We start from the raw sequence: 13100 nt of genomic DNA, 5'->3' as shown, positions 1-13100 counted from the left end.
CAACACCTTCCGCTATCCCAGAGTATCCCAACCTGGCTTTGGGCACTTCCAGGGATCCAGGGGCAGCCACAGCTGCTCTGGGAATTCCATCCCAGCCCTCACCACCCTCACAGGGAGGAATTTTTTCCCCAAATCCATCTGAATTTCCCATTTTTCAGCTTAAGGCTGTTCCCCCTTATCCTGCAGAGCCTGACTTTTCCCTGGCCATAAATCCTTGGAACCTTCACCCACTCCTCACTCCCCTTTCACTTCCCTGCCCCCTGAAGGAGAGGAACCCTGGGAAGATGGGTTGGGATACAACCACTGGAATCCCAACTCCACCTCCATCATAGGGAGGAATTTTTTCCAAAAAACCCATTTTTCCCTCCCAAATTTCCCATCTTTCCGCTTAAGTCCATTCCCCCTTACCCTGCAGAGCCTGACTTTTCCCTGGAACCAGGCCCTGAACCCTCCCTTGGGGCTAAATCCTCACAACCTCCCCGCACCCTGGAGGGAGGGGATCCCAGGAACGCGGGTTGGGATGCGGCCGCTGGAATGCTGACCCCGCTCCCGTCCCGGTGCGCGCAGGGAATCGCATCCTGACGCTGGGAGAGGTCCCGAAGGATCAGGTCTACGCCCTGAAGCTGAAGGGAATCTCCATCTGCTTCTCCATGCTGAAGGCGGCGCTCAGCGGCAGCTACGTCAACTTCGGCGTCTTCCGCCTCTACGGGGACGACGCCCTGGACAACGCCCTGCAAACCTTCATCAAACTGCTGCTCTCCATCCCCCACAGCGACCTCCTGGTGAGCTGCCCCAGGGACTGGGAGATTCCCAGGGATTGGGAGATTCCCCAGGGATTGGGAGCTTCCCCAGGGATTGGGAGCTTTCCAAGGGATTGGGAGATTCCCAGGGATTGGGAGATTCCCCGGGGATTGGGAGATTCCCAGGGACTGGGAGCATCCCGAGGGATTGGGAGCATCCCCAGGGATTGGGAGATTCCCCAGGGATTGGGAGCTTCCCCAGGGATTGGGAGCTTTCCAAGGGATTGGGAGTGGGAGCTTTCCAAGGGATTGGGAGATTCCCAGGGATTGGGAGATTCCCCGGGGATTGGGAGATTCCCAGGGACTGGGAGCATCCCGAGGGATTGGGAGCATCCCCAGGGATTGGGAGCTCCCCCAGGGATTGGGAGCTTCTCGAGGGACTGGGAGCATCCCAAGGGATTGGGAGCTTCCCAGGGATTGGGAGATTCCCCAGGGATTGGGAGCTTCTCGAGGGATTGGGAGCATCCCGAGGGATTGGGAGCTTCTCGAGGGATTGGGAGCTTCCCTAGGGATTGGGAGATTCCCAGGGATTGGGAGATTCCCAGGGATTGGGAGCTTTCCAAGGGATTGGGAGCTTCCCTAGAGATTGGGAGATTCCCCAGGGATTGGGAGATTCCCCAGGGATTGGGAGCTTCCCAGGGATTGGGAGATTCCCCAGGGATTGGGAGCTTCTCGAGGGATTGGGAGCTTCCCGAGGGATTGGGAGCTTCCCTAGAGACTGGGAGATTCCCAGGGATTGGGAGCTCCCCCAGGGATTGGGAGCTCCCCCAGGGATTGGGAGCTTCCCAGGGATTGGGAGATTCCCCAGGGATTGGGAGATTCCCCAGGGATTGGGAGCATCCCAAGGGATTGGGAGCTTCCCGAGGGATTGGGAGCATCCCAAGGTGTCGTGGTTTGGTCCGAAATACTCATTACTGTTTATCTTCTGTGAGATAAGAATTAGGAGAAAAAAAGCAGCCACCAAACCTGAAAGAATAGAAAGAAGTTTATGAACAGACCTAAAAGAGGGAAAAAAAATTACACCACACCTTCAGAACTCTCCTCCTCCCCCCGCCTTCCTCCCTTCTCCCACTGACAATGGAAAAAGACAACCCTGGAGATGTTCAGTCTGTTTACCACATCCATAATAACCTTGTTCAGCCCATTTAGAAAGAGAAGTCTCTTCTTGCTCGTGCTGTGAAAACATTATCACAACGAGACAGCCGCCCACTTCCAAATATTGTTCAGTCCATTTAGGAAGAGGAGTCTCTGCTCGCATGTGAGTCCCTTCCCCCGACTCGCAGCTTTTCCCACAACTGCTTTCGAGGGTCCACTCTCGAAGGTTTTGGGGTACAGTTTTAAGGTTGAGCCGTTCAGAAACAAAAGTTCTCTTCACCCATCTCTGGGAGCATTTCATCTCTAAGAACAGAGGCCCTTCTCCTTCCCTGGGAGCAAAGGGTCTTCCTCATCTTCATCTCTAGGACTATCTCTGGGAGCATCTCTAGGAGCTGAGGTTTTTTCCTTTCCTGTTTGGAGCCAAAGTCCTCATCAGGTCCACCTCTAGGAGCTGAGGTTTTCTCCTTTCCCATTTGGAGCAAAAGTCCTCATTGCTTCCATCTCTCCCTGTCCAAACTTCTCATGGAATTACAGCTGCGTCAGCATCTGCCTATCTCAGCGCAGGTGCTTTTGCTCACGAGCTGAACACTCCACCCCCCAGATATATCATAGCTTCACAACAGAATTTCAGCTTTAAGCATCTCCTCTTTCTCCTCCCTCAGGTTTTCAGCTCTTCACAGCAATAAAAGGGTCAATCTCACCTCGGCCTTGCAGCTGGAATGTGGCTTATGGCAGTGGAGAGGAGGGGGCATTCCGAGCCGCTCTGGCTACCACAGCCCTGCTGGGGGGGTCATCCTGGAGCCGTGGCCTGGCCCGGCCTGGCCTGAGCCGGGCCCGCTGGCCCCCACTCGGGCCCCGCAGCCACCTGTCCCAGCGCTGGAACCGAGAGAGAGCTGGGGGGGCTTGTTTATTCTTAAGTGTGGATCACAGAGGGGGTCACAACTTTACGTGGCTCAGAGAATTGTCCACGTTCAAACTGGCCGCTGATAGGTTCTGTCAGGTCATACAGGAAGAACATCACTTCTGAGACTCAGCTTGTTGACCTATGACACGAGGTGAGGTGACACCGAGCCGTGCCCTAAATCAAATCCCTCCTGATGGGAGAGAATTTACTGAAATCCTTGCAAAGAGTTTCAAAGATAAGCCAAGACTTTTCCTGGAGTTTCAGTGCTTCCAGAGAGTTCTTTATTGAGTCTTATCAGAGGAACAGAGCCACCAGCGTGACCCAGGTACAGCATGGAAGGAAGGAAAGTAGGAATGAGTCCAATTATCAAGATTTACACAGCCTTTTAAAGATATTTTAACCAATAGTTACTAAAAACGTGCATTATTTTCACTTTCCTACCCGTTATTCAGTAACACGGGCAGGAACTGCGGAATTCTCTATCCAATCATCCCAAACCACTTTTACTGCAGAACGTGGAGTGGTAGAAGAAGGAGAAGAAGGTTTAGAGAACAACAACAATCCTCCACTTGGATCTTTTTTACTCTCATCTCTTTACTACAAAGAGAAGCCCAAAACCTCTAAATTTTCCACCCTGTGCCAATCTCCCATCGTCGTCCATCACCTCATTCCCACCTCTGCATTTTCCAGTTCTTGTCTGACTGTTGCTAATTTTTTCCAAAGTTTGAAGCTAAACCAGCGTTGTTCAGGGGGGTAAAAACCCTTAAAAACAGGCAGAGAAATATTCTCGGCACTCTGGGTTCCTACACCGAGGGATTGGGAGCATCCCAGGAAAGGCTGGAGCATGAACAGGGAATGCAGAGATTGCAGGGATGGAGGGATTTGTGATGTGGGGTCTGGGTGATGCTTGGAGAGGCACCACAGAAATAATTCCCAAGATTTCTCTTGGGATGGGTTTTAAATCTCATCCCATTCCCACCTGCTGTGGGTGAGGGTTGGAAAGGCATCGTGCAAATAATTCCCAGGATTTTGGTTGGGATGGGTTTTAAATCCCATCCCATTCCCTCCCCCTCTGCCTTGGATGCCTCCCACTATCCCAGGTTATCCCTTGGACACTTACAGGGAGGGGGCATCTCCAGGGAAATCCATTCCAGCCTCTCACCACCCTCCCAGCCAGGAATTCCTTCCCAATATCCCACCTAAATCTCCCCTTTTCCACTGGGAAGCCATTCCCTGGGTGCTGCTCCCTCCATCCCTCGTCCCAAATCCCTCTCCAGCTCTCCTGGAGCTCCTTTATCCAAACCCCGCATCCTGGAGCGAGGTTTGTGCTTCCCTGCGGGCTGGGATCTCCATGGAACCCTGCTCCCAAGCCCTGTCACTCCCATCAGCACAATCCTGCCTGGAAAAGCAATTCCAAGGAATAATTCCTGTCATCATTCCAAAATCAAGGAGAGAGGGCAGCAAGTTTTCCTCCCAATCCTTATTACCGGGATGTGAAGGGATTTGTGCCACCTCTGGCTGCATCCAGCACGTTCCTGGTTTAATTTCTTGGGATATTTATATGGCCAGAGCTGGAAACACAGAGCTCTGGAGCTGGGAACCCTTTGGAAGAATCCCAGGAGTGCTGGGAGATGGGGAAGGTGTGTGGCCCTTCCTCAGGGTGATTTTTGGGAATTCAGAGAGCCCATCCTGTCCCCAGGAAAACAAACAGCGGGAAAAACGATTGGATAGAGCAGCACTGGGAACAGCATGGAATGGTTTGTTGGGAGAGAAGAAAAGGTGGGAAATCCGTTGGAATATTCTGGGAAGAGAGGTTGATTTGTTCTTCCCATGACATTCATCAGCACATTCCAGGGGATTCACGAGAGGCTGGATTTAGGAATCCAAGGTGCTTCCACAAGTCCTTAAAACTGGATTTTTCCCTCCTTTTCCCACAGGATTATCCCAAGCTCAGCCAGTCCTACTATTCCCTGCTGGAAGTTCTCACCCAGGACCACATGAACTTCATCGCCAGCCTGGAGCCCCACGTGATCATGTACATCCTGTCCTCCATCTCCGAGGGGCTCACGGCGCTCGGTAACTCCTGCTGCTCTCCCGGGGCCCTCAGGGATTCGGGTTGGAAGTGGGAGGAGATTCCGGTGCTCTGAGTGGAGAGTTTGAGGTCAAACATCAAACTGGGAGAGCAGGTGGGGGAGTTCCATCTCTGGGAAAAGCTGGAATTGTGGAGAGGGAGAGGTTGGAGCGGTGACCCCAGCGCTGATCCCTTCCAAACGGAACCATTTGTAGGATCAGGGAATCCTGGAATGGTTTGGGCTGGGGGGGGCCTTAAAGCCCATCCAGTTCCAATCCCAGGGACTCCTTCCACGATCCCAGGGTGCTCCAAGCTGGCCTTGGACACTTCCAGGGATGGAGCAGCCACGGATTTTCCTCTGGGAATTCCATCCCAGCCAGGAATTCCTTCCCAAAATCCCATCCATCCCTGCCCTCTGGCATTCCGTGTATCCCATCCCTATAAACAACCTCTCTCCCTTTTAATTCCACCTCCCTTCAGGCCACAGTTAAACCCCTCCAGCCTGAACATTCCAGGCTTAACATTCCCAATTCTCCCAGAATTTTCTTCACCCTCCTCTCAGGGAGGAACTCGGGCTGATCCCTGAACAAACAAACCCCAACAACCCCAACAAACCCCAACAAACCCCAACAAACCCCAACAAACCCCAACAAACCCCAACAAACCCCAACAAACCCCAACAAACCCCAACAAACCCCAACAAACCCCAACAACCCCAACAAACACCAACAAACCCCAACAAACCCCAACAAACCCCAACAAACCCCAACAAACACCAACAACTCCAACAACTCCAACAACTCCAACAAACCCCAACAAACACCAACAAACCCCAACAAACACCAACAACTCCAACAAACACCAACAAACACCAACAACCCCAACAAACCCCAACAAACCCCAACAAACCCCAACAAACCCCAACAAACACCAACAACCCCAACAAACCCCAACAAACACCAACAAACCCCAACAAACACCAACAAACACCAACAACCCCAACAAACCCCAACAAACACCAACAAACCCCAACAAACACCAACAACTCCAACAAACCCCAACAAACACCAACAAACACCAACAAACACCAACAAACCCCAACAAACACCAACAAACCCCAACAAACCCCAACAAACCCCAACAAACCCCAACAAACCCCAACAAACAGCAACAAACACCAACAAACACCAACAAACACCAACAAACACCAACAACCCCAACAAACCCCAACAAACACCAACAACTCCAACAAACCCCAACAAACACCAACAAACCCCAACAACTCCAACAAACCCCAACAAACCCCAACAAACCCCAACAAACCCCAACAAACCCCAACAAACACCAACAAACACCAACAAACACCAACAACCCCAACAAACCCCAACAAACCCCAACAAACCCCAACAAACACCAACAAACCCCAACAAACCCCAACAAACCCCAACAAACCCCAACAAACACCAACAAACACCAACAAACCCCAACAAACCCCAACAACCCCAACAAACCCCAACAAACCCCAACAAACACCAACAAACCCCAACAAACCCCAACAAACCCCAACAACCCCAACAAACACCAACAAACCCCAACAAACCCCAACAAACCCCAACAAACACCAACAAACCCCAACAAACCCCAACAAACCCCAACAACCCCCAACAAACACCAACAACCCCAACAAACACCAACAACCCCAACAAACACCAACAAACACCAACAACCCCAACAAACACCAACAAACCCCAACAAACACCAACAACCCCAACAAACCCCAACAAACCCCAACAAACCCCAACAAACCCCAACAAACCCCAACAAACCCCAACAAACACCAACAAACACCAACAAACACCAACAACCCCAACAAACCCCAACAAACCCCAACAAACCCCAACAAACACCAACAAACCCCAACAAACCCCAACAAACCCCAACAAACCCCAACAAACCCCAACAAACCCCAACAAACCCCAACAAACCCCAACAACCCCAACAAACCTCAACAAACCCCAACAAACCTCAACAAACCCCAACAAACCCCAACAAACCCCAACAAACCCCAACAAACACCAACAAACCCCAACAAACCCCAACAAACCCCAACAACCCCCAACAAACACCAACAACCCCAACAAACCCCAACAACCCCAACAACCCCCAACAACCCCCAACAAACCCCAACAAACCCCAACAAACCGCAACAAACCCCAACAAACCCCAACAAACCCCAACAAACACCAACAACCCCAACAAACCCCAACAAACCCCAACAAACCCCAACAAACCCCAACAAACCCCAACAAACCCCAACAAACACCAACAAACACCAACAAACACCAACAAACACCAACAACCCCAACAAACCCCAACAAACCCCAACAAACCCCAACAAACCCCAACAAACCCCAACAAACCCCAACAAACCCCAACAAACCCCAACAAACCCCAACAAACCCCAACAACCCCAACAAACCCCAACAAACCCCAACAAACACCAACAAACCCCAACAAACCCCAACAAACCCCAACAAACACCAACAAACCCCAACAAACCCCAACAAACCCCAACAACCCCCAACAAACACCAACAACCCCAACAAACACCAACAACCCCAACAAACACCAACAAACACCAACAACCCCAACAAACACCAACCCCAACAACCCCAACAACCCCCAACAACCCCCAACAAACACCAACAAACCCCAACAAACCGCAACAAACCCCAACAAACCCCAACAAACCCCAACAAACACCAACAACCCCAACAAACCCCAACAAACCCCAACAAACACCAACAAACCCCAACAAACCCCAACAAACCCCAACAAACACCAACAACCCCAACAAACCCCAACAAACACCAACAAACACCAACAAACCCCAACAAACCCCAACAACCCCCAACAAACACCAACAACCCCAACAAACACCAACAACCCCAACAAACACCAACAAACACCAACAACTCCAACAAACCCCAACAAACACCAACAACCCCAACAAACCCCAACAAACCCCAACAAACACCAACAACCCCAACAAACACCAACAACCCCAACAAACACCAACAACTCCAACAAACACCAACAAACCCCAACAAACACCAACAAACCCCAACAAACACCAACAACTCCAACAACCCCAACAAACACCAACAAACACCAACAAACCCCAACAAACCCCAACAAACACCAACAACCCCAACAAACCCCAACAAACCCCAACAAACCCCAACAAACACCAACAAACCCCAACAAACACCAACAACTCCAACAACTCCAACAACCCCAACAAACACCAACGACCCCAATAAACGCCGACGCTTCCCGGGAGCTTTTCCAGCAGCATCCCAACCTGGGGATTTTCCCTGTTCCCACAGACACCATGGTTTGCACGGGCTGCTGCTCCTGCCTGGACCACATCGTCACTTATCTCTTCAAGCAACTGTCCCGCAGCACCAAGAAGAGAACGACGCCGCTGGCCCAGGAGAGCGACCGCTTCCTGCACATCATGCAGCAGCACCCGGAGATGATCCAGCAGGTAGCGCCCCAATTCCCGGGAAAAGCTGGCATTTCAGCGCGCCAAGCCTGCCTCTTCCCTGCTCTGCAGCAAGGAAGTGTTTGCTGGGAGAAACGGGAGAAGCAGGGAGTTGGTTTTTGGGATGAACGGGAGAAAAAGGGAGTTGGTTTTTGGGATAAACAGGAGAAACAGGGAATTGGTTTTTGGGATAAACGGGAGAAACAGGGAGCTGTTTGCTGGGATAAACAGGAGAAACAGGGAGTTGTTTTATGGGATAAACGGGGAGTTGTTTTCTGGGATAAACGGGAGAAACAGGGATTGGATTTTGGGATAAACGGGAGAAAGAGGGAGTTGTTTTCTGGGATAAATGGGAGAAACAGGGAGCTGGTTTTTGGGATAAATGGGAGAAACAGGGAGTTGGTTTTTGGGATAAACAGGAGAAACAGGGAATTGGTTTTTGGGATAAACGGGAGAAACAGGGAGTTGTTTGCTGGGATAAACGGGAGAAACGGAGTTGGTTTTTGGGATAAACGGGGAGTTGTATTTCGGGATAAGCAGGGAGCTTTTTTTTTGGGATAAACAGTAGAAACAGGGAGTTGTTTTCTGGGATTAACGGGAGAAACAGGGAGTCGTTTTTTGGGATAAACAGGGAGTTGTATTTTGGGATAAGCAGGGAGCTTTTTTTTTTGGGATAAAGAGTAGAAACAGGGAGTTGTTTTCTGGGATAAACGGGAGAAACGGAGTTGTTTTCAGGGATAAACAGGAGAAACAGGGAATCGTTTTTTGGGATAAACAGGGAGTTGTTTTTTGCCAGCATTCCACCTCTCCTCAGGTGCAATTCCAAGCCTTGCTCCAAGGTTTTGCTGATCCCAAGGAACAGCAGTTGGACTGCCCAAAAAATGGGCTTTTCCCTGTTTTTTTTTTTAAGGGAATGCAGTTCTGGTGCTCTCCCCTGGTGCTCAGCAGCGGCAGCACCATTCCCGTGTGGGAAAAGGGAGTTTTGTTCCCCCCTCGCCGGTGCATCCGGCTTTTTTTTGGGATGCAGGCTGAGTTTTCTGAGGCTAAAAAGAGGAATCTCGTCTTCCAAGCCCAGGTTAGATCCTGGCTTCAGCCTGAGGTGGCTGTGGAAGGAAACTCAGGGAAGGATGAAGAGATTCCCAAGGTATTTAAACACCAGTTTAGGTGGAGATGGGGCAATATTCCCGTGGATGCCTTGGGATGTGTCAGGAATCACCACTCCAGCAGCTCCCAGCACCTCAGGGAAGCCTCCAGCAGCTCATGGAGGCTCCAGATCCTCCTCTTGTCCCTGACGTGGCCTTGGCAGTGCTGGGCAGGTGGTTGGATCCGTGGAATCATGGAATGGCTTGGGTGGGAGAGACCTGAAATATCCCATCCCACCCCCTGGGAATCTTCTGCTATCCCAGGCTGCTCCAGCGTGGCCTTGGACACTTCCAGGGATGGGGCAGCCACAGCTTTTCCTTTGGGAATTCCATCCCAGCCCCTCCCCACCCTCCAGGGAAGGATTTTTCCCGATATCCCACCCTCTTACGAAGTCACTCCCCTGTCCTGTCCCTCCAGCCTGAATTCCCTGATTCCCAGTGCTCAGAGCTCTGTTCCAGGAGCATCCCAGGTGATTCCCAGCTCCCAGGGCAGGGAGGGAGCTGGGATGGGATGGGACGGGACAGGATGGGATGGGATGGGATGGGATGGGATGGGATGGGATGGGACGGGACGGGACGGGATGGGACGGGATGGATGGGATGGGATGGGATGGGATGGGATGGGATGGGATGGGATGGGATGGGATGGAAGGGCTGCCTTTAACCCTCCTTTCCCTATCCCAGATGCTCTCGACGGTGCTGAACATCATCATCTTCGAGGACTGCAGGAACCAGTGGTCCATGTCCCGGCCTCTGCTCGGCCTCATCCTGCTCAACGAGAAGGTAGCGGATCCATCCCAGCTGGAAAGGGCTTGGCTGAGGCAGGAGAACATTCCCAGGGAAGCCTTGGAATGATCCCGTGGCCAGGAAGGGTCTCAGCTTTCCTTGGAGCTGAGGAATCCAATGAAATCCATTCAGAAGCTGGGATATTCCCTCCTTATTCCCAACATCCTGGGTGGTTTGTGCTCTATCCCAAAGCCAAGGTCCATGTCCCAGCCACTGCTCAACGAGCAGGTAAAGGATCCATCCCAGCTGGAAAAGGGCTTGGCTGAGGCAGGAGAACATTCCCAAACATTCCCAAGGAAGCCTTGGAGTGATCCCATGGCCAGGAGGGGTCACAGCTCTCCTTGGAGCTGAGGAGTCCAACTCCATCCTTTCAAAAGCTGGGATATTCCCTCCTTATTCCCAACATCCTGGGGCTGTGTGCTCCATCCCAAAGCCATTCCAGCTTGGCTGAGGCAGGAGAACATTCCCAAACATTCCCAGGGAAGCCTTGGAGTGATGCTGTGGCTGGGAAAGGTCACAGCCCTCCTTGGAGCTGCGGAGTCCCAACTCCATCCATTCATCCACCCACGTTCCCTCCTTATTCCCACCATCCTGGGGAGTGGGTGCTCTATCCCAAAGCTGGGAATTAACCCTTCCTTGTCCTGCTTTCCCAGTATTTCTCGGACCTGAGGAACAGCATCGTGAACAGCCAGCCCCCGGAGAAGCAGCAGGCCATGCACCTCTGCTTCGAGAACCTCATGGAGGGCATCGAGCGCAACCTGCTCACCAAGAACAGGGACAGGTCAGTGCCAGCCGCTCCTCCCGCCAGGAAAACCTGGAATGGGCGCCTTCCCGTGGGATTGCCTCGGGGTCGGGCTCCTGGCATGGTTTGGGTGGGAAGGGAGTTGAAATATCCGTGGGTAGGGACACGTTCTGCGATCCCAGGCTGCTCCAGCCTGGCTTTGGGCACTTCCAGGGATCCAGGGGCAGCCACAACTGCTCTGGGAATTCCATCCCAGCCCCTCGCCACCCTCCCAGCCAGCAATTCCTTCCCAATATCCCCATTTCAGTTTGAAACTTCCCATGGGATTTCTTCATGGATTCATGCCTGGAATCATGGAATGGTTTGGGTTAGGAGGGACCTTAAATCCCATCCAGGGACACTTTCCACTATCCCAGAGTGCTCCAACCTGGCCTTGGACACTTGCAGCGATCCAGGGGCAGCCACAGCTTTTCCCCTGGGAATCCCATCCCCACCCTCCCAGGGGGAGGAATTCCTTCCAGATATCCCCATTCCAATAAGAAACTTCCCAAATGCTGGACCCCCATCCCTGATGGGCTTTAAAAACCCCACGGCCACAACACCCAGAGGGTCACTGCCAGGTTTTGGGTAGGACCCCACACCCTGTGAGAGCTTCTGGAATGATGGAATCTCCCTTCCCACCCGTCCAGGTTCACCCAGAACCTGTCGGCGTTCCGGCGGGAGGTCAACGACTCCATGAAGAACTCGAGCTACGGCGTCAACAGCAACGACATGATGAGCTGACACCTCCCTCCGGCAGCTTCTCCTTCTCCTGGCCCCGAGGGCTCCCTTTTTCCCGAGGAAAGAATCCAGGGCGTTCCCAAATCCCCGCCCTTCCCCAGGGCTGGAGCCCTTCCCCAGGGCTGGAGCGCGGCCGGACCCCGAGGGAGGAGGGAGCAGCAGGTTGAGCTCACCTGGGCAGGTGTTTTCCATTGGAAGGGCATCATCCAGGTGCAGGAATTCCAAGGTTTTTCTCTCTCTCTCTCTCTCTCTCTCTCTCTCTCTCCCAGGCTGGAATGTGGAATTGCTCTGCTGCAAAGCCTGCCTTGTATAAAACATGTACATTTTTTCATAACATTTTGGAACAAGGTTTATATTGAGTTTCAGAAAAAGGAGACAAAAAAAAGAAAAAAAAAAAAAAAACAACAAAAAAGAGGACACAAAAAAACTGCAAAAAAAAATTTAAAAAAAAAATCACCCAAAAATTTAAAAAAAAAAAAAAATCACAAAAAAAAATCACAAAAAAAAAAACCCCACACAAAAACCAAAATGATGATTTAAAAAAAAAAACAAAAAAAAAGCCAACAAAATGACAAAAAAAACCACAAAAAACAAAGTGTGATTGGAATTTTTACAGAGTCCTGGTGCACCCAGTGCTGGTGTGAGGGTTGTGAATGCGAGTGAGGAAAGCGTGGCCTGAAGCTTTACTGGGCGAGGGGGTGGCTGTGTGAAAGTGCAGAGATCTATTTAGTGACATGAGCTGTAGAGAGAAGCAAAAACTCAAACAAAACAAACAAAAAAAATAACAAAAAACCAACAAAAAAAATTAAAAAACAGCGATGACGACGAAAGAAAAAACCACCACAAAAAAAAAAAAAAAACCAAAACAAAAAAAAAAAAGAAAAAAAAAGGCATTGTAAAATTCCAAATGTATATTTTTTCTTATTAAGCCCCCCCTCGAAATCACAATTTCCCGGTCCCGTCTCGCCCTCGTTATTGGGAACTCGAAGCCATGACGTGACCCCTCCGTTCGTGCTTGCTCGTGGGTGTCCCTCCTGTCCCCTCTGTAGCAGTAGCCCCTCCCAGGGCCCTCCTTTCCTCCTTTTCCTCCTCCTTTTCCATCTCTTTTTCCCGTTTTTCCCGGGCTGGAGCAGGAGCTGGCGGCAGCACAGGGGCCTCCTCCTCCTCCTCCTCTTCCTCCTCCTCCTCCTCCTCCTCCTCGGGTTCTTCCCAAGGTTTGCCCAGCAGGAAGCG

The 13100-nt window shown here is 51.4% G+C and overlaps 1 protein-coding gene across 2 annotated transcripts in view; it reads left to right on the top strand.

Moving 5' to 3' along the window:
• XPO7 (exportin 7) overlaps positions 1 to 12201 on the top strand; it is a 73659-nt gene extending 61458 nt beyond the window's left edge. For both annotated transcript variants that reach the window (XM_048287297.1, XM_048287296.1), the window contains exons 23-28: positions 568 to 782; positions 4737 to 4875; positions 8260 to 8420; positions 10244 to 10342; positions 10999 to 11126; positions 11777 to 12201. In XM_048287297.1, the coding sequence (XP_048143254.1) occupies positions 568 to 782; positions 4737 to 4875; positions 8260 to 8420; positions 10244 to 10342; positions 10999 to 11126; positions 11777 to 11870 (836 nt within the window). In that variant the 3' untranslated portion in view covers positions 11871 to 12201. The remainder of the gene's footprint in view (positions 1 to 567; positions 783 to 4736; positions 4876 to 8259; positions 8421 to 10243; positions 10343 to 10998; positions 11127 to 11776) is intronic.
• The last annotated feature ends 899 nt before the right edge of the window (positions 12202 to 13100 follow it).

The sequence above is a fragment of the Corvus hawaiiensis genome, chromosome 27, assembly GCF_020740725.1.
Source record: "Corvus hawaiiensis isolate bCorHaw1 chromosome 27, bCorHaw1.pri.cur, whole genome shotgun sequence".
NCBI classification, from domain to species: Eukaryota; Metazoa; Chordata; class Aves; order Passeriformes; family Corvidae; genus Corvus; species Corvus hawaiiensis.
This window is presented reverse-complemented; position numbering and strand designations above follow the sequence as displayed.